Source organism: Lactuca sativa, chromosome 1 (genome assembly GCF_002870075.4).
Source record: "Lactuca sativa cultivar Salinas chromosome 1, Lsat_Salinas_v11, whole genome shotgun sequence".
NCBI lineage: Eukaryota > Viridiplantae > Streptophyta > Magnoliopsida > Asterales > Asteraceae > Lactuca > Lactuca sativa.
The window spans coordinates 16,701,591-16,722,435 of record NC_056623.2 but is presented as its reverse complement, the minus strand read 5'-3'; the positions used below and the strand labels follow the sequence as shown (position 1 = coordinate 16,722,435).

Below are 20,845 nucleotides of genomic sequence, written 5' to 3'. Positions count from 1 at the left end.
AAGCTCTTAATGCTTGGGATTTTAACGTGTAAATTTAGATCTAAGTCCATTAATATGTCTTAAGGCATAAAGTTGTCAACTTTATGCCTTTGCATGCTCCATATGCTCCCCACAATCCTTTACAACCAATTAAGAACTTTCCAAGGGTCTTCACTCATCCATGAGATCAAAACACCCATCAAGACTGCATTTTTATGGTATGAATGAACTAAGGGACCTCATATCTACTCTTCCTAAGCTCTGGAGTTGCTCAAACTCCCAAGAGGTGACTTATGAACCCAAAAGAGGACAATATAGCAAACCCTAGATCAATCTAATGAATAAGATGACAAGATTAAGACTTTATACCTCCAGAAGCTCCTTAATATGAACTAGGTGCAGGATCTTGAAGCTCAATGCCACACCAAGCTTGATCACTAACTTCTTCTTCTTAAATAATCTCTTAAATGGCCACAACTACACTTTTTAAGCTCAAGAACACTCTCACAAGGAAATCTAGGGTAAAAGGGAGAAATGAGGCTATGGAGGCTGAATCATTACCTTAAACTGTTTTTGACTCATAAAACCTGTTTTTGATGTGGTAATGATGATGGTGGACCAATTTCAAAGTTATAATCAAAAATTTCAATTTTATATGTGTTCATATGATTCTTGAAATTGTTGATGTGGATGTTCATGTTCATATGAGTTTTGTTAGATCATAGGAATTATTTGCAAATTGTTTGTTAGTTAATTCTTGATCTTAATGTGTTTTAATGGAATTCTTAATTTGTCCTCAAGTTATGGAATTCCAAGAGGTTTTCTTTTAAATGTTTTTTTAAGAAGTTGTAGGTTACATTTTTTTGAAGAGTTTTTCCCATAAATGTTTTATGGACTCCATAACTTGTCCTCAAGTTATGGATTTCCAAGAGACTCTTCATTAAAAGCTTTAAAACACTTATCATAAGTTATGAATATCCAAAAGTTTATGAATTATTCAAAACTTGCCCTCAAGTTTTGGAATTTGTAAAGTCTCACACAAACTTTAATTCCACACCCTAGAAGTTTTAAAAGTTAAAATTCTACCCTTATACTATTATAAGATTAATGGTTAATTATTATATATATACATATATATATATATATATATGTATAAGAACAAGTCGTTTTACCGTTAGTAGGCCTCATTCACGAAGCCGGTCTATAAGGTGGGTATAAGGTTGTTGCCTATAAAATGGCGACTTAATAGGTGTCCACTCTCACCCACCGCTTGCTTGATCGGTGGAGGGTCGTTAAAATTCTCATTAAAAGTATAATGAATAGTATAAAGTAACTAATTTTTTTTTATTTAATTCCCAATCTTAGTTACTTTAGGAAAAATGTGAATTTGGTGCTAGCCCATGGAATTCACACTTTGTACCTTACCAAGTCGTTGGTGGAGCGTGTGTGGTTAACCGGCACACTAACTTGGACTAGTAAGGATCACGAAGGGTGACTTAATGTTTGTCATAGATCAATGGAGCGTGTGTGGTTAACCGACACATTGATTAGGTGATAATATTAAGGGTACCAAGTGAATTGGTATGGTTATTCACACCTTGTTTTGTGATCCTCGGCATCCCAGTCACAAAATTTGAGAGGGCACACTCGAGATTGAAACATGCCATTGAAAAGTTCAATGAATCTCAAAAGATCTAGGAATTTCAAATCCAATTAAAACCTAATAATTTATTTCGTTTTTCATGGTGGAAATTGGTGAATCGTCATTCGCCTACCTTCAAATATTTTATAGCTTGGATTACGGCATCCCTCTTCCAAATTATAAAATATTGTGTTGGGTCCCAACCTTAATATTTCATATTGGGTGTTATATTAAGGACTTTGAATCAACTAACTTGATTTTCTCCCATTATAGATGTCTGGTTCAGACAACTATGATCTTCCCAAATCTCTTGAAGATGGTGTCCCTCAACATCATGCTTCACTTCCTCCACCTCCTCTAATTATTTTCCCTCACCCACAAGTTCTTGAAAAGTTTAAAGTCACTCAATCCCTATTGGCAAGCATAGTCTATGTGTGCTCACATCTTGGAGATAAAGTCACATATTGACAAGCCGGGAGAGTTGGGTGTCAAAGTCTCGTGAAAGTTGGATGTTCAATCACTTTCTTAGTAACATAGTGAGTCTCTTTGGGACTACTATGAGACAGACTATGACATGACCCTTAATGATGTTATCTATTTGCTTGGTGTTGTGGAATTAGCAATGATTTGGAACACCAGTAAAGCAAATTTGATTAAAAGAACAACTTCCCAAGTCTTAAATGGACATTGACAATGGTAGCATTGGATATCTAGAAAAGCATTTCTCTTCCCAATGGAAAGGGATCGGCCATAGTCAACTCGGTTGACCAAATGGTAAAGAGAAAGGCTAAGTCTGAGATAGTCTCATGTGCCACTACCAAAGGGTCCATGTGTTTAGTTGCCAAAGGAAGGGGCATTGGTTGCGAAGCTGCCCTATTCACCTGAAAGATCATAAGGTTGATCAAGTCAAGAGGTTTGACTCTACTTCGGGTAAAGTCCACCGTCTAACTTTATTAAGTTTCTATTTGGAGATTCTTATTACATAATGTGAATGGGTCACATGTTGATGGTTTTAAGAATCAAAGAAAAGATAGGAAGCTTAAAGTAAGTATATGTGGATTCTGATTGTGAAAATGGGTTTCGATCACATGGTTCGGTGATCAGAATTTTGAGCTGTTGCTTAAGAGTTATAATATATTGCTTATGAATAGATAACAACAAGGTTTTCATGTGGATTGTAAGGATAAGTTTTTCCGCAAAGTTTTAAAATAAAAGAAAAAAAAGGGTTTTAATTTTATTTATTTTAAAAATATCCTTACAATGGCATCTGTGGAAAATTGTTGCTTATATGTTTCCAGTAATAGCAATATTGGAAAGTGGATTTGATTCTTTCATTTGTGGTAGTGTCTGAATTTACCAAATGAGGAAAGATTTTCATTACCCAAGTTTCAATTGGACAGAAACGTGGAATCATACAAGTTGTACTGTATGATGAATGAGAATTTTCATCTTTGAAAATTAAGACTAATTCTTTGATCACATGTATATGTGAGTCAATTGAAGGACTAAGGAATTAGGTACACTGGGTGTGCGCTGGTGAAAATGGTGGTCCAGAAAAGATTTCTCTTCCCAATGGAAAAGGGTTGTCCAAGATTAAACTGTTTGATCATATGGTAAAGAGAAATGGATAGTTCTTGGATCGTTCCATGTGTGGACCCCAAAGACCATTTGTTTTACTACCAATTGAAAGAAAATTGGAAACAAAGATCCCCAAAATACCTAAAAGATCTTAGAGATAGTAAAATCAAGTCGCGTGACTCTACTTCAGGTACATCCATTATCTGACTCCATTGTTTTATATATTCCTATTCGTAGACTCTTAATACATGACGTGATGATCACATTGTGATAGTATTAAAGGAGCTTGGAGAAAGAAGGAAGCTTGAGCAAGGTGAGCTAAATATGATCATGAGAAATGGACTTTGTTCGCATGGTTCAAAGATCAAAATTTGGAGCTACTACTAAGGAGTTGGGATAATTTAATAGATTGCTATTACTCTTAAGAGGTGTCTAGAAACATAGTTTTTCATTTTATACGTTGTAAGGACAAGTTCCAATTTATCATTTATCTTAAATAAAAGTGAAATTTTGTTTTATCTGGTTGCCTCGTTTTATATATTTCATTGCAATGACATTTATAAAAGTGTTGGTTACATTTCTAATATTAGCAATATTAATTGTGGATTTGAATATGATATCGCTTGTGGTATTGTCATAATTTACCAAGTGAAAAGAAATATCATCACCAACTAGATAGATACCTGATGTTGTACAAGTCGTATTGTATAGTATATGAGAATCTTGTTCATTGGAAAATTATGACTAATTCATTGATCAAATGTTTATGTGAGTGAATTGAAGGACTAATGGATATAGTACATGTTGATATGAACTATTAAGATTTACCACAAAGGAAGATAACTCTATTCGTCATGATTTAATGATTTTTTTTAGTAAATATGGTTGTTCTGATACTTTGAAAAGATTCAAAGAGTAGCAGAATGAATAACAAGAATTTATTAGGCAATAAGATAAAAAAATTCTCTAATCTGAGAAAAAAGGAGAATACTTTAGTTTCATTTTTTATGATCATGTTAGTCATTGTGGATTTACATCACAATTGATCCTCAAAAAAACATCTTAGTATAATTGTATGACTAATAAGAGGAATTAGATTTTGTTGAAAAATAGTTCAATCAAGAGATAAGTCATACTTCATTCCAAATCAAGTTGTAGAGTCATGCTCTAGTAACTACAAATCGTATCTTGGAACTTATTTCAAACTAAGAAGGTTGAAAACACCTCGAAATATGTAGAGTAAAAATGTTTTTCTTACTCTAGCGCATATGGAATTGGAGTTGTGAGGTTTTTCGTTAATCAAGAAACAAATGATAAAATGAGACCTATTATGTAGTGTTTTCTTGTCGGGACTCCACACGAACTTTTGAATATTTATTTTAGCTTATCAAGGAATGTTACTTGAGAGAAAACTCATATGTCAAGAAGTTAGTGGAAGTCATATTGATCTTGAGAGTTTCAAGAATCAACCGACAATAAACCTTTTAGTTATCATTGGCACGCGACCTGAGGTTGATAACCTATCATGTTTGGTTGACGCATTCTTATTTATGTGCAGTTCTAGTTGAGTTGGAAATTCTTATAAGTTCTGTGTTTTTCATTTAACTACAAAAGTAAAAAGCATGTTGGTCAGTGAAAGTATATTGATCAATATGGTTGAGCTGCTAACTACATGGAAGCATTGTTAGGCCCTTGAGCTACTAGAGGGAAAAGAATTTAGAATTGGGAAGTTTAGTCCATGAAGGAAAGCTAATTTTGAATTTGGGTTGTCCTTAACCTTATCTTATGATTACATAGATGTGAATGAATGCACCTTGAAATCTATGTGGTAAAGAAACACTCTAATTCATAAATGATTATGAGGAATCACTTTCGCTAGTAGACTTTAAAGATCTAATAAAGATCAATATGGATATTTTCTATTGCATTCTCAAATTCATAATATGATTACAACATCCTTCTTCATATTTTGAATTGTGCGGAATGACAATGGATTGTTTGAACTTTCAAGAGATATATCTGAAAGGGTTTAAACTCACACATATACTATCTAATAAAGGTGTATGAGCTTAAGAAGTCTATTTGGAGACTTATCGAAACATCCCGTAACAAAAATTTGTACTTTAGTAAGAAAGTAAAGGGTATTGATTTCTAGAAGTCTAGTTGATTTATGGGTACATGTAAGAGCTAGTGGGAACATAACAACTATGCTAGTATTGCATGTTGACGATACTGTTCGTAGGGAACAAAGTTCTCATTTTGTAAACTTCAAAGTTTGGGATTTTTTTTGCTATAATAGACTTAAGGGAGAGGACACTCATACTGTCACACCCCAAAACCAAGAACGACGGAAACATTCCGGGGTGGAGGACGTCATGTGAAGTATCATAACAGTGTAAAGTAGTAAACAAACAACAACATCATCCATTGCATTAAAAGTAAAGTTTTAATAAATGTGTGTTCTTTCATAATGTACAACAATAAAATGAATAATCAAAATAAGGTGAGTCTTGTCTGTGCTCTATCTTCTCAAAAACCTGGCCATCGCACCTGTCTAACTGATGACCTGAGAATACAAGTTAGTTTGAAAGCGAGTATCAGCTTTAAAGCTGGTGAATTCATAAGTATTTAAGTGTCATTGTCTTGCTTTGAAAACCTGTTTTAAAAGTCATGTAAACCTCTAATTGAAAATGTTGATGTAAGTATGAAAAGCCCTAGAAAATCCCTTATTTTCTATTATTATGAAATGTAGTCTTCGAACAAGACCCGGATGTTTTGTAAGTAAAATGATAGTTTTTCCTTCTATTGACTAGTACTAAAGTACTTAGTCTAACTCATCGTTTATGTGAAAGTATCACAAAATAAAGTAAACGGAAAGAGTATTTGATAGTCTTCTACCAAGACTTAAAGGTTCTGTAAGTAAAATGATAGTTTTTCCTTCTATTGACTAGTACTAAAGTACTTAGTCTAACTCATCGTTTATGTGAAAGTATCACAAAATAAAGTAAACAGGAAAAGTATATGATAGTCTTCTACCAAGACTTAAATGTTCTGTAGGTAAAATGATAGTTTTTCCTTCTATTGACTAGTACTAAAGTACTTAGTCTAACTCATCGTTTATGTGAAAGTATCACAAAATAAAGTAAATAGGAAAAAGTACTAATGTAAGTGTTATCACTGGGTACTAGGACCAACACAACATCGCAATAAGCGAAATATATAACCTAATCAACATCCGAAGATTGTCCAGAAAAAGTATTAATGTAAGTGTTATCACTGGGTACTAGGAGTAACACAACATTGCAATAAGCGAAAAGTATAACCTAATGAACATCCGAAGATTGTCCAGAAAAAGTATTAATGTAAGTGTTATCACTGGGTACTAGGAGTAACACAACATCTCAATAAGCAAAAAGTATAACCTAATGAACAATTGAAGATTGTCCAAAAAAAGTATTAATGTAAGTGTTATCACTAGGTACTAGGAGTAACACAACATCGCAATAAGCGAAAAGTATAACCTAATGAACATCCGAAGATTGTCCACTTGTCCTCTGTAGCAGCAGCAGGTGGGTGGAAGGGTTAGTCTCGATATCGATCTACCTAATATAAATAGTAACCTTAGACCTCCGTAGATGGTCATCGACCACTGGTGCTAATCAGTAGGATTCGAAATGGTTAGTCCCACCTAGATACCCGTTGAATCGGGATAGGAAAGATAATTTATACAGAAAATACTAATAAATAATCCTCACAAGTTGAGATACAAGTATCCAGGTAAGTGAATACAGGATAATATATCTATGTAACAGTACTCATGTATGGTATTCATGTAGGCGTGTTCAGATAAACGTATCTATGTAAACGTACTCATGTATCATGTAATCCTAAGTAAGTGTACTCATGTATCATGTAAGGTATTGGTATAGACTCATGAATAAACTGACTCTTGTGTGATTCCTTGTAATAGGAATAATGTTTGATATCTTCTAACTATCCCTATGATAGTCAACTGAAAGGGAATTGGTTGTTCAAGTAGGTTTATACACCCTTGCTACCCAAGAGTATTGGAAACTAACTGAAGGGTGAAAACTATAATCTCTAACCTATATATGAACATATGCGTATAAGTATAGTTTGGTTCAAGAAGGTAAAAATGGTTTTGTACGACATCTAAGAGTTTTGAAACATAATTAACAATGACTTGATGTCACTCTAATAAGCATTTCAAAAGTAATACATTTGATAACAAAGTATTTTTAAGATTTAAAACCATTTCATGCATCACATTTTATAGTATGTGAAATCTGCTGATTTAAAACACAGTTATAAAATACATATAAATGTTTTAATAACATGTTGTTGTCTACTTGTATCCCCCCCCATTAAAGCACTTAAAATCATTTAAAACATTGATTTAGGGGTATGAACTCACCTGTTGTGACTGGTTCTAGCGGGTACACGTGTATGGATGAGAAGTTCCACGAATGAAGTCCCGAGACACAATAAGTCCTAAATGATATTTAAGGACACATAATGACATGAATATAGTGTTTATAAACAACTATATGAAAGATAACACCTTCCGGGACTAGGAAACACCTTGACCAAGTGTTGGAATCACATGTGATTCAACATAGGAAGGTATAAGGCACACATATGAGTTTACTACCATGAGTTCACGGCCCAAGGGAGTTTATGGCCGTAAACTGATGGTTACTCATGGGTTAGTGCAAGTATGAAAGCTAGGGAATGATTTAGGGACATTAGCTTTAGCCGAGGATGAGAAAGACCACTTCTTTTGGCACTTTTGGTGTGTTCACGGCCCAAATGAGTTTACAACCGTAAACTCATGTCCAAATATGTTTATGAGGGTCTTAAAGGTCATAAGGAAACATTCTAAATTCATGCCTAAGCCTTAGGAAGTGTTTGTGGCACCAAAACGCCCCTAACTTGAGTTTTCGGCCCATAGACCATTTGGTCATGTGTTTGCGGTCGTAAACACTTGTGGGTGTTGGTATTTTGGTTGTTTTGGGTCTTAGACACATCAAGGTAAAAAGCTATGCTAGTCTCTTGGCTTAAGGGTGGCATTTAGGGCTTTTGACACCCTAACATGGAGTTCACGGCCCAAGAACTTCCTTGGCCGTGAACTCACTTTCAACCCTTGATTCTATTTGTTTTGGATGTCTAAACATGTCATGGGTAGTCTCAAGGTTCATTTCCAAGGCTTTGAGGGACATTGGGACACTTTTGGCCCTTAAAATGGAGTTTACTCTCCAAAAGGAGTTTACTCTCCAAGATGTTCTTGGGGAGTAAACTCTCAAATCTTGTTGCTTTGAGTTTGTTTTCTGTCCCTAAACTCGTTAGTGTGCAAGTCCAAACTAGTTTCATGGCTTAAGGAAGGACTAGGCATCATTTGGCTTTTGAAAAGGAGTTTACTCTCCAAGGTGTTCTTGGGGAGTAAACTCACAGATCTTGCTGTTTTGTCGTTATTTTGATGTTATTAAGTACAATATAAGGTATATAATACAAATAGTTTGAAGTAATCACGATTTGGGATAAAAACCCGAAGATCCGTGAGAGAGAATTTGGCTTTTCTCTAATTGGAAATGTAACTAATGAATTATTTGGTTCAGATTTCTATATATAGTCCTGAGATTTTTGGGCAGAAAATATTTTATTCTCGGAATGAACTCTAATATCCCCGAGTATTGGAATAACAGTGTTGCAGAAAACCCTAGTGCATCCACTCTCCTGATATCTCTTTAAGTGTAAATCGTGAAAAACTCAAACTTATACCCAAAGTTTGGAATTTTGCTGAAACTGTTCTAACTTCTATTGGCTTGATATGGTTTGTTCAGAATGGAAATTTCGGGTTGTCACACATACGTTGTTTCGAATCTAAAGGATTAGATCGTATAGTTTAATGAACTTATTTATAGACATATGTGAATATCATGTTGAAATGGTTCAACATAGGAAATTCCATATATAAAAATATTATAGCAAGAGATTGAACAAATATCATATATAATGAATGGAGTCCCATATGCTTTGGATATGGGATTGATTACATATGTTGTAATATTCACATATTTTGATTTTTCCAAGTTCCTTGAGCATGAAGAGGAAAAGGATTGGAATTTTTGTGTGACTAGAGTTGATAAAAAACTATCAAGAACATTCTGTGGTTTACTAAAGATTAGTTGCTTGTGGACAGTTGCAAATATGGTATTAATTTGGACAGTCCATAGTGGCATGATTCTTGATCACAATTGATGGTCATATGGAAATATGGAAATTTTGCCATAATGGGGGTTGATTATTAACTCTACATGTGATTTGGAAACTTTAATACAAGAGAAGTGTTCAAGGAGTATACCTTGAATTTGAACCTTCATTATTATGGAATTGTTTCTAGTAAAAAAATTCCAATGGAACATTATGTTATATCATTGGCTCAGTCTCTGTGCCTTTGAAGTCTCGAAATTACAAAAGGTGAATGCATGTAAGGTTGGAATTGCAATACATTTTAGACAGTGACAAGAATTTGGAATTCTGAATTGAGCATCATTGGAATTGTGTCCGGTCGATCAGTTCACAAAGGAAGGACCATAGAGAGACATAGTATGCATGTTCATAACATAGGATGACTGATATTTAATTCAAGTGATTAGTTGATTACTCAAAATATTATACAATGAATAAACTCGTAATTATTATGGTGATTAAATAATAGAGATTATTTATATTCAATAGATTTGAGACCATAGTTAATTAATTTATTATTGTGTTTCATTTTGCATGTTTTACTTCCTGAATGATTTTATTATTCGAAATTCCACAATTGCTCACACTTTTGGAATTAAGTAGTGAATTAATACTGCCATGAATTAAATTGTAGATTGTCTATGGAGATTAAACTATGCAATGGTTGCTACAATATTCATGAGTACTTTAAAAATGGAGATTTTGAGTATTGGAGAAACCCACGCTCAAAGAATTACTTCATGGATTTATCATGAGTAATTATGAGACAATAATATCTTATATTCTTGAAATGGAGATATACGAGTTATAATTTACAAGCCGATTGTGCATTAGAGTTGCGTAAACGCATCAGTAACACAATGTCATAAAACGTAGTGTCATGTATGATTTGGTGAGTAAAAGATACAAACATATGAGTCGAAATTTATTCTTTCCTTTTTTCCTTAATAGAAAAAGAGATATCTTTAGGCCCCTTGATGATTTGATTTCGGCATCTGAAGTGCTTGGACGAGCCCGGATTGACTTGATATGATCTGTTAGTAGTCTGAATTCAGTCGCCATAAATCAAGAAATCGAGAAACATAATTTTGGACAATGATATTGATTTCAATCTATGTCTCATATCCATATGATACCTTGTAGAACGAAGGAATATTTGATCACTTATCTAAACGAAAAACATCTGATTGGTTTAGAGTTCGACAATTGCTTTGGAAAGCACCCTTTGCTGTTTAATTTACAAGTTATACCCACTACTAGAAAAACAACCTTTTACGACGCACAATGCATGTCGTAAAACGCTCAGATGACGCGCAAATGCGTGTCAAGAAAGGCCTTTCATAACGAGAGACGACACGCTTTTGCGCGTCGTCTATTTACGACGCGCATTTATGACACACATTTACGACACGCGGTTACGACACACAATGCGTATCAAGGAAGGCCCTGTCATAAAGGAAGACGACACGCATTTGCGTGTCATAATCTTATGACGCGCTTTTAGGACACGCATTGCGTATCATTAAAGCCCCTTTCATAAATGAAGATGACATGCATTTGCATGTCATAAACTTCAACAACCATTTAAGATATGCATATACGACGTGCCTTTAATATACTCATTTACACATAATACAAAAATATCTAAACAAATATATATATATCAAAACAATCAATTTCATCCAATAACATCATGTCAAAAATTATAATACATCGGTATTAAGGGATCTAATTGCAGATTGTGATTAAGAGGTTTTTCCTAACTATATAACATAATACTACATTTCTATTAAAGGCACCTTCTTGTTTCAGATATCATGTCAAAAAAAATCTTCCATATCATCGGTTTGCCACCGATTCCTTTCGTGAATAAACAGATGGAGTGACTCCGCCTTTTTCAGGAGCACATATCGGTTCCTTTCGTGAATCCACTTGGGTTGATCAAGCCTGTTACTAATTCTGATTTATTTATAGTTTATACTTACTGAAACATGTCCATGGCCACTCAATGAAAAGCTTTCCCCTCACTATGCTTCCGAATTACCTGCAAATCCAGCTGAAATAAATTTCCCAAAAAAAAATAAATAAATTGGTTAATTACAAAAGCGTAAATAAAAATACTTACAGTTCCAAGGGTTAGAAGACTTTTGTTAATGTAAGATCTTTCCTTTCTCCTCAATCCAGTTGATTCAATTTTTGAGCTTTTTGTCCATTCCTTTTCCGATTCCACCACAGCAAACACTACTTAAGTTTTTATAAAATGGAAAAAAAGTGAAGAGTCATAATCCAGAAATGGTATCTGTTAATGGTGTCCCAAGAAAATCGGTTATTAATTCCAACTGGTGAACAACAAGGTCAGTAATAACAAATGTTGAATGTGGGAACACTATAGCTTTTGCCACTGGCAAGGTACATACATACATACACTTACCTTTTATTTTAAGAGAATATAATAATAATGATAAAGAGATGTGATGTGTATATCTGAAAATCATGTAATATTCACAAGACATCTGAATAATACGAAATAGTGTAATTTTCATAAAATAAAATTACAAACCTGTACATGATGAAACCAGAAAAACACAAGAAGTTCAAATTAATGAATTGTTGAAACTAATAGATTACATGGTAAAAAATTTTGGATAACTTTATGACTTCTTAATTTATAATTTTTTATAATTTTTAGTAATTACTATATAAAACGGATTTACCATATATCTCCAATTTTGAGCCCAATTAATAAAAGAACTCCATTGTTGAGATATTATGTATAACTAATCTGTCAATGTACAAATAATGTGTCAATTTGAAGTAATCCAAAATAACCTATTTTGGATTCATTGAGAAAATTTATTTTTTGTTTGAAATTTATGAAATCAGATAAACAAGAAATAATGAAGTATCAATAAAAGTAAAAAATGAAAACAATTTTTTTATTCTATCGAGAGAATAATCTACTTACAAAAGTTGGATTTTAGAATAGGATAAACTATGTCAAAGCCCTAAGATAAGATAAATAAATGGACACCCTAATAAATGAAACTAATGAACCTTCAAATTGACTTTTGAACTCATTTTTTTTTTATCAATTTGAGTGTTGACTAAAAAACTTATTTGATTGAATTGACTTGTTCAATATCGACGATTGAATATAAATAGACTATTATTAGTTCGAGTAAGCCGCTATGGTGAAATCGGTAGACACGCTGCTCTTAGGAAGCAGTGCTAGAGCATCTCGGTTCGAGTCCGAGTAGCGGCATGACATATTCTAAAAGATATCCAATAGATCCTATAATAAAAATAAATTAAATTCCCGATTTCTAATTCTTAATTAATATTAATTTAGGGGATTCCCTCCCTTTTTTTTTCATTTTTATGATATTTTCAACTTTAGAGCATATATTCACTCATATTTCCTTTTCAATTGTTTCAATTGTAATTATAATTCATTTGATAACCTTATTGGGCAATGAAATCATAAAACCATATGATTCGTCAGAAAAGGGGATGATAGTTACTTTTTTATGTCTAACAGGATTATTAATCACTCGTTGGATTTATTCGGGCCATTTCCCACTAAGTGATTTATATGAATCATTAATTTTTCTTTCATGGAGTTTCTCCCTTATTCATATAGTCCCTTATTTCAAAATAAGAAAAAATTATTTAACCGAAATAACTGCCTCAAGTACTATTTTTACCCAGGGCTTTGCTACTTCGGGTCTTTTAACTGAAATACGTAAACCCACAATATTAGTACCTGCTCTACAATCGGAGTGGTTAATAATGCATGTAAGTATGATGATATTGAGCTATGCGGCTCTTCTTTGTGGATCCTTATTATCAGTAGCACTTCTAGTCATTACATTTAGAAAGATTTTTTATAGTTATAAAAGTAATAATTTCTTAAAATTAAATGAGTCTTTTTCATTTGGTGAAATCCAATACAAGAATGAAAGAAACAATATTTTTAAAAAAAATTACTTTTTGTCTGCTAAGAATTATTACAAGGCCCAATTGATTCAACAATTAGATTATAGGAGTTATTGCGTGATTAGCCTAGGATTTATATTTTTAACCATAGGTATTCTTTAAGGAGCAGTATGGGCTAATGAAGCATGGGGATCATATTGGAGTTGGGATCCAAAGGAAACTTGGGCCTTTATTACTTGGATCGTATTCGCAATTTATTTGCATATTCGAACAAATAAAAATTTTCAGGGGGCAAATTCCGCAATTGTGGCGACTCTAGGCTTTCTTATAATTTGGATATGCTATTTTGGGGTAAATCTATTAGGAATAGGGCTACATAGTTATGGTTCATTTACGTTAACCTCTAGTTAAATTCCAGAAAAGTTTTTACGAATACAAACGGAATACGGTGTATATAAAACACCTTGTGTCAACCGGCGACAACCGTGTGAATCAAGTCAAGTAGTGTAGTGATTCACACGGTTCTCGCAAAGACCAAGTATATTGGGTGAAAATTCAAATTCATATTTTGTTTTTACTTTATTTAAGATTTAAGAGAATAAAAATTTAAGATTTAAGAGAATAAAAATCCTTCTTCTTTTTTCTTTTCGTTAGTCAACCAACTTTTAAAAATCATAGGAGTTTTTTTCTTTAAGAAAACTATCTATAAAAATAATTAGATAGAATACCTTCAACCTTTTCAATTGATAGTGAAAGAACAAAATCCGGATACATACCAATACCTATTACAGGTAGAAAAATGGAGATCGAAACAAATAACTCGCGCGGTCCAGAATCAAAAACATAAGCGTTTGGAGTATTAAATAACTTATATCCATAGAACATCTGGCTTAACATAGATAATGAATAAATAGGAGTTAATATCATTCCAATTGCCATTACAAAAGTGATGGCAATTTTAGGCATTAAATGATATTTTTGGCTGGTAATTATTCCTAAAAAGAATATAACTTCTGCAACAAAACCACTCATACCCGGTAATGCAAGCGAAGCCATGGAAAAACTACTAAACATCGTAAATATTTTTGGCATGGGGATAGCTACTCCGCCCATTTGGTCGAGATAAACAAGACGTATTCTATCATAACTCATTCCTGCCAAGAAAAAAAGTGCAGCACCAATAAACCCATGAGAGATTATTTGTAAAATAGCTCCATTGAGTCTCGTATCGGTTATAGAAGCAATTCCTATAAGTATGAAACCCATATGAGATACGGAGGAATAGGCTATTCTTTTTTTTAAATTGCGTTGGCCGGGAGATGTTGAAGCTGCATAGATTATTTGTATTGTACCTACTATCATCAACCAAGGAGAAAATATAGAATGAGCGTGTGGTAATAATTCCATATTAATCCGAATCAATCCATACGCTCCCATTTTTAATAAAATTCCGGCTAGAAGCATAAAAGTACTGTAATGTGCCTCTCCGTGGGTATCTGGTAACCATGTATGTAGGGGTAGAATCGGTAATTTGACAGCAAAAGCAATAAAAAATCCAATATAGAATACTATTTCCAAAGCCACAGGATACGATTGATTCACTGATGTTTCAAAATTTAATGTTGGTTCATTAGAACCAGATAAACCGACACCCAGAACTCCCATTAAGAGAAAAATGGAACCTCCCACCGTGTATAAAATAAATTTTGTGGCTGAGTTGAGACGTTTCTTTCCTCCCCACATGGATAGAAGTAGATAAACCGGAATTAATTCTAATTCCCACATGATGAAAAAAAGTAAAAGGTCCCGAGAAGAAAATGATCCTATTTGACCACTGTACATTGCTAACATCAAGAAATGGAATAATCGAGAATCCCGAGTAACAGGCCAGGCTGCTAAAGTAGCTAAAGTAGTGATAAATCCTGTTAATAAAATGGGTCCTATAGATAGTCCATCTATTCCTAATTTCCAACGGAAATCAAAAAAATTGATCCATTTATAATCCTCTACTAGTTGGATTAATGGATCGTCCAATTGAAAATGATAACAGAATGCATAGGTTGTTAGAAGAAGTTCTAACATGCATATACATATAGTATACCACCTAATGACCCTATTTCCTTTATGTGGAAGAAATAAAATAAAGGAACCCGCAAATATTGGTAAAACTACAATTATTGTTAACCAAGGAAATTTGTTCGTGGTAAAGACAAGATACACTTGGACCAGAAAAACCTATGCCCAAAAATAAGATATTTTTGAGCACAGGTTTTGGCGGTAAAAAAAAATGGGCTCAAGTAGGGTTTTATGTAACGTATTAATAAGCTATACCCATGCTGCGGGTTGTTTCATGCCATAAATAAACTCGAACACTCAAGAAATCTGTTGGACAGGCGGATTCACATCTCTTACAACCGACACAATCCTCTATTCTTGGAGCGGAAGCTATTTGTTTGGCTTTACATCCATCCCAAGGTATCATTTCTAATACATCCGTGGGACAGGCTCGGACACATTGCGTACACCCGATACATGTATCATAAATCTTTACTGAATGTGACATTGGATCTATCCATTTTTGAACGTGAGAAGGTTTCAATCTAGTAAATTGATAAATGAATTATATATTTAAATACTAGATGAATCGATGAGTTCCCCGAGTTTTTTTTATTAATCTACTTCTGGATTGACAGCGCCAAAATACTTTGATTTCGTATATTTGTGATAACATGAGGATACCTTACGTGGCAGACATGCTAATTTGAATTAATTATTAATTTCTGAAAATTCTAATTTCTATGATAATATTACTTATTCAACAAATTCTATTGATTTATACGAGTTGATTTTCTGTTACGATAAATTGATGAAACAATAGCGAGTCCAATAGCAGCTTCAGCAGCTGCAATAGCTATAACAAATATGGAGAAAATGGCTCCTTTTAATTGACGACTATCAAAAAACGTATAGCCCAATGAACCTTGTGCCACCTCAGCATGGGTTCTTTCTCATATTTGTTTTCACTTTCCTTGTCATCTTGTGGCTCTGGATCCTTAAAAAGGCTCATGCACCCCTCTTTCATATACAAAGGCATAAACGGTACTTGATAACAAAGATGTTACAAGTTACACGGATCCCAAGAAGATTTGGTCCTTTTAAAATAGGGATCAGATTGAACACTTACATCTAATTTCTGGACATGCATAAATTCTAAAAACCGCATGATGGCATCCTTAACTATTACCAGGTCGTGCCCTTCTTCGGTTGTTCTATCCCCTCATCTGCCAAACAATACCACACCCATTTGAAGTTGATGAGGAATCCAAGTACTCTCCTCTTCTATACTCATTTCATCTGTTGGTGGAGGACCAATTCTTTCCACAGATATCTACAAAGACAAAAGTTGAACAACAATTAATACATAGTATGTAAATGTGAATATTCTAACCTGCATTCTTTCTGGAATATCTATCTCCCAAATGTACTCATCTTTTTCAGTTTTGTATTTATTTTAAAGAATGGTGGGTTCAAATTCATCTTCAAGCCTCCTTTCCTTCCCTTCACCACTATCATCATATCTACTGATTCGTTCTAGTCCTAACTTGCGTTGCCTCAACAACTCATCCACATCACCAAATATATCATGAGCTTCCTGTAAGTGTTTGTTGCTGCATTAACTCATTACTTTTACCAAAAAAAAATAATTTTTTGTTTATTATGTAAATGTAAATTAACTGGTGAATGGTGGAAGAGAGGGTCGTCCAATTGGAGCATATGAGCTTGCCAAAGCTGTTGAACAATTAGGAGCTGGTGAAATTTTGCTCAACTGTATTGACTGTGATGGTAACTAATTATTCAATAATCAAACAAAACACAACATATTTTTCTATTTTTTTTATATTATTTGATTTTCAGGTCAAGGAAAAGGATTTGATATCGATCTAATAAAACTAATCTCAAATTTTAATCAAAGTTATGGGCAAAATGTTAATCATGATTATACACGATAATGATTACTAAAACGTGTTTTAAGAAAGTCAAGAAAATCCTAATTGCCCTTCATCAACATTAGAACTTGCTTTCTTTAGTCGCTTAAAGTTTTTACTCTCCTGACAGATTCATATGGAAAGTTTTAAAAAAATTCAAAATTATATCAGTTTAAAAGGGTAAATATGAAGAATTAAATTTATTGATGCTTTCTTTAGTCGCTTAAACTTTTTACTCTCCTGACAGATTCATATGGAAAGTTTAAAAAAAAATCAAAATTATATCAATTTAAAAGGGTAAAAGGGTAAATATGAAGAAATAAGTTTATTGATTGTATCGTTCGAAATCGGGAAAGAATGGCAAAATTTCAACCGGGTGTAGTTTTTTGTTGGTTTCATGAAGAGGATGGGACTTACAAGCCTCAAATGAAGCCTTAATGTCCTTAATTTTCCTTTTCCTACAAAAAAAATTAGGAGCAGATGAAAATAAAAATATAAAATACATATTTATATATAGATATAAGATTAGAAATGGAAAATTGAAAATTATATACCTACTATTATGGCTGTCTAATAAGGTGTTACCACGTCTTTCCCGTAGTTCTTTTGCTTGTTGTTCAGTTACAGACTGCAAAGAAAAAAATATTTGAAAACAATTTTGAGAGAAAATATAAATGTTATAAGTTATAACTTAAAACCAACCAGTCTTGTGGCGTCGGTGCTAAGAGGAGATATATATTGTGTCTTGACCAGCCAAGACATGCCTTTAGACGTTCTTTTCTCATCTTCAGGGGTAATATGTTGAATTTCATCCTTCCCAGCACTAACATAAATATAAATATAATATAAGGAAGAGAGGTTCATTTTTTGATGAAAAAAAAAATGAAAGACAAATCTTGAAGAAGAAAATGAACGATAATTGCTGAAGAACCATCTGAATGTAGAGCAAGAGAACATATACCACAATGAATTTAAAAGTTACAGTGAAGAAGATACTGACCTCTAAGGTTAGACTTAAATCCACAAGTTGTCAAATGTTTTTCAAGTTCTTCTCCCAAGACTTTTTGCTAGTTTGGTGAATCCTTGGCTTCAGATACAAGCCATACATCTTTGTTGTAAGCAGTGCAAGTTGGTTTAATAGGAGGCGAATTGTGGATTAGATGATACAAGATCATCATAGATGAATATTTGGCATGTGATAATGTATCAAACTAAAAATGGGATTTTTGGCATTTGTTTAAGAAGGCATCACGAGTCTCAAAGAAACTGTTCACAAACACATCATCTTTATCTTTGGTGTCAACAGTCACATTCTTCACCATAACTTGTAAACTCAACTACATCAACACTAACAAGAAAAAAGAAAAAAGAAAAAAAATAAAAAGGAAGATCTTTAAGGTGTTTTTATGGAGTTTCTCACCTCAGAGAGTATATTCTTTTCACCAGAATGGCATGTGTGCATTTCACTCCTAGAAAGATTCTTCTCAGCATTAAAACATCTACAGTGAAGCACACTATAATCATCAGTAAACACGTATGTTTTTATTTAAGAGAAAGAGATGAAAAAAACAAAGAGCTCATTTACCTTGAACATAGTTGAATCTTTTTGCAGTGGCTGCAAAACCATGTGCTGCCAGATAATATCACTTCATGGAACTGAGTGCAGACATGTTGTAAATGGACAATCATAAAGTTTTCCATCACAAGTAGAATAGTTTGGCCCAACTACAAGTAAAATCAAGAAAGAAGAATATTAGTCTAAGTGAGCCATCATATACAGCAAGCAAAAAGATTAACTTTTGCATCACTAACACATTCTTGACTGCAACATCAGGTTTATCCTGTCCCATGGCTTTCAAGATTCTCTTGTTAGGCAGCTTGCTTTGCAATCCACCATCACTAGTTTCTTCCAATTCAAGTTTCCTAACTATATTTTTAGCTGCCCCTGACCAATAATCACTATCAAAAAAGGGCAAACGAGCTGCAATTATCTTTGTATTCCCCTCTCCACTAGCAACAAAAAACTGATTGTATAAATTTGTGTAGTCCATAACAACACCATCTTCCGACCCTTTCTTTAGCATTGAATTGTACCTAAACATAAAAAAAACTTGTAATAAAAAAAATATACTCTTTGAGGCATTTTACCAAACACCTTATGTGCAGAGACAGAGAGAGGTACCACTGTCGTAGCTTATCCTGCTTTGGTGTTCTCTGAGTCTCTAGATGGCAGTAAAAAATGTAATCTTCCACTTTTATAAGAGGACATGCCCATATATAACAGGTGGTGAAACCCCATGTCTTGCAATACTCGAGGTATCCAATATGATGATCATCATAACATAGGCAAAAAAACAAAAGAGATACTTTTAATCAAGTTCATCAACACACCAACACAACTGTTCATAAAGTAAAGAAAAGAGAAGTGAAAGAAGTTGAAGTACCGATATTTCATGATAAATGAAGGTCCTAAGAGATTCACCACTCACACTCTTTCTCTCAGGTCTAAAGTACTTTACAGAATCAAGGTAGGAGATATACACACAACGTTGATTTGGGCCCTCACACTCTGATCCAAACTCCTGAACATACATTCTAAACAGGAACACATTCAAAAGTATGTCTTTAAACTTCTTTCTCACTTCCAGCTATTTCTCGACAGACACAACTACCCTCACAACAAGCCCTTAAGCTCTAGGTACCTCATAGGGTTCAACTACCCTTAATTCATGGGTGAGAGTTTTCAGGCTCAGATTTTGAGTGATTAAATCTGCAAGATTCTCCATATTTTCAATGACCAATTTGGTAAAACCGCAACACAGTTGGATAAGCATGTAAATACAATATGGATACAAAACAGTGAAAGAAGATAATATCAATAAAACAAGAGGTAGATACTAGCAATACAAGTTTGTAGATCCATTAGGTATACTAATTTAATCTGCAGGTTCCCAAATTATCCCTAAAGATGGGATGTAGAGCCATAAACACTGTCATGGAGACTTCCTATTCGGTCATGAGACTCACATGTCTCTTGCTACCCATGACATACAATGGATTGATATGGACACTATCTTACCAAAACTTTTCTTCTTTTTTCCTATCTGCTGCTAGATAGATCATATTGTAACCTAATAAAATGGATTCATAAAATTCATAAGAAATCTAAACATGTCATCCTTTATATATTAGTAAAACTTGTTGCTCTATTAGTAAAACTCATAAACTGTTTAAAGAATGCTTAATGTCCAGAAAGATAGTTTGAAATGAAGGATTACATACTTGACTTCACGAGAAACTAAAGTTATGCCTAGCATCCTTGTTAGACAATGATAATGGTGTAGAAAAAGAGGTGATGCCTTACCTTTCATGGATGGATTTTCTTCTGGAGCGGTGATGAGGGTGGCTACGTAATAGGAAAGCGCGACTTGTGATCGTTGGGTGACGATCTCCA

At 33.6% G+C, this 20,845-nt stretch overlaps 1 protein-coding gene across 1 annotated transcript in view; it reads right to left on the bottom strand.

Moving 5' to 3' along the window:
• The window catches only part of LOC122196485 (NAD(P)H-quinone oxidoreductase chain 4, chloroplastic), a 29,366-nt gene extending 13,640 nt beyond the window's left edge, over positions 1-15,726 (bottom strand). Inside the window, exons 1-3 of the mRNA XM_042899210.2 lie at positions 14,134-15,726; positions 11,595-11,710; positions 11,514-11,525 (exon numbers count right to left, since the gene is read on the bottom strand). Of these exons, the coding sequence (XP_042755144.2) occupies positions 11,514-11,525; positions 11,595-11,710; positions 14,134-15,487 (1,482 nt within the window). The 5' untranslated portion in view covers positions 15,488-15,726. The remainder of the gene's footprint in view (positions 1-11,513; positions 11,526-11,594; positions 11,711-14,133) is intronic.
• Positions 15,727-20,845: the final 5,119 nt, after the last annotated feature.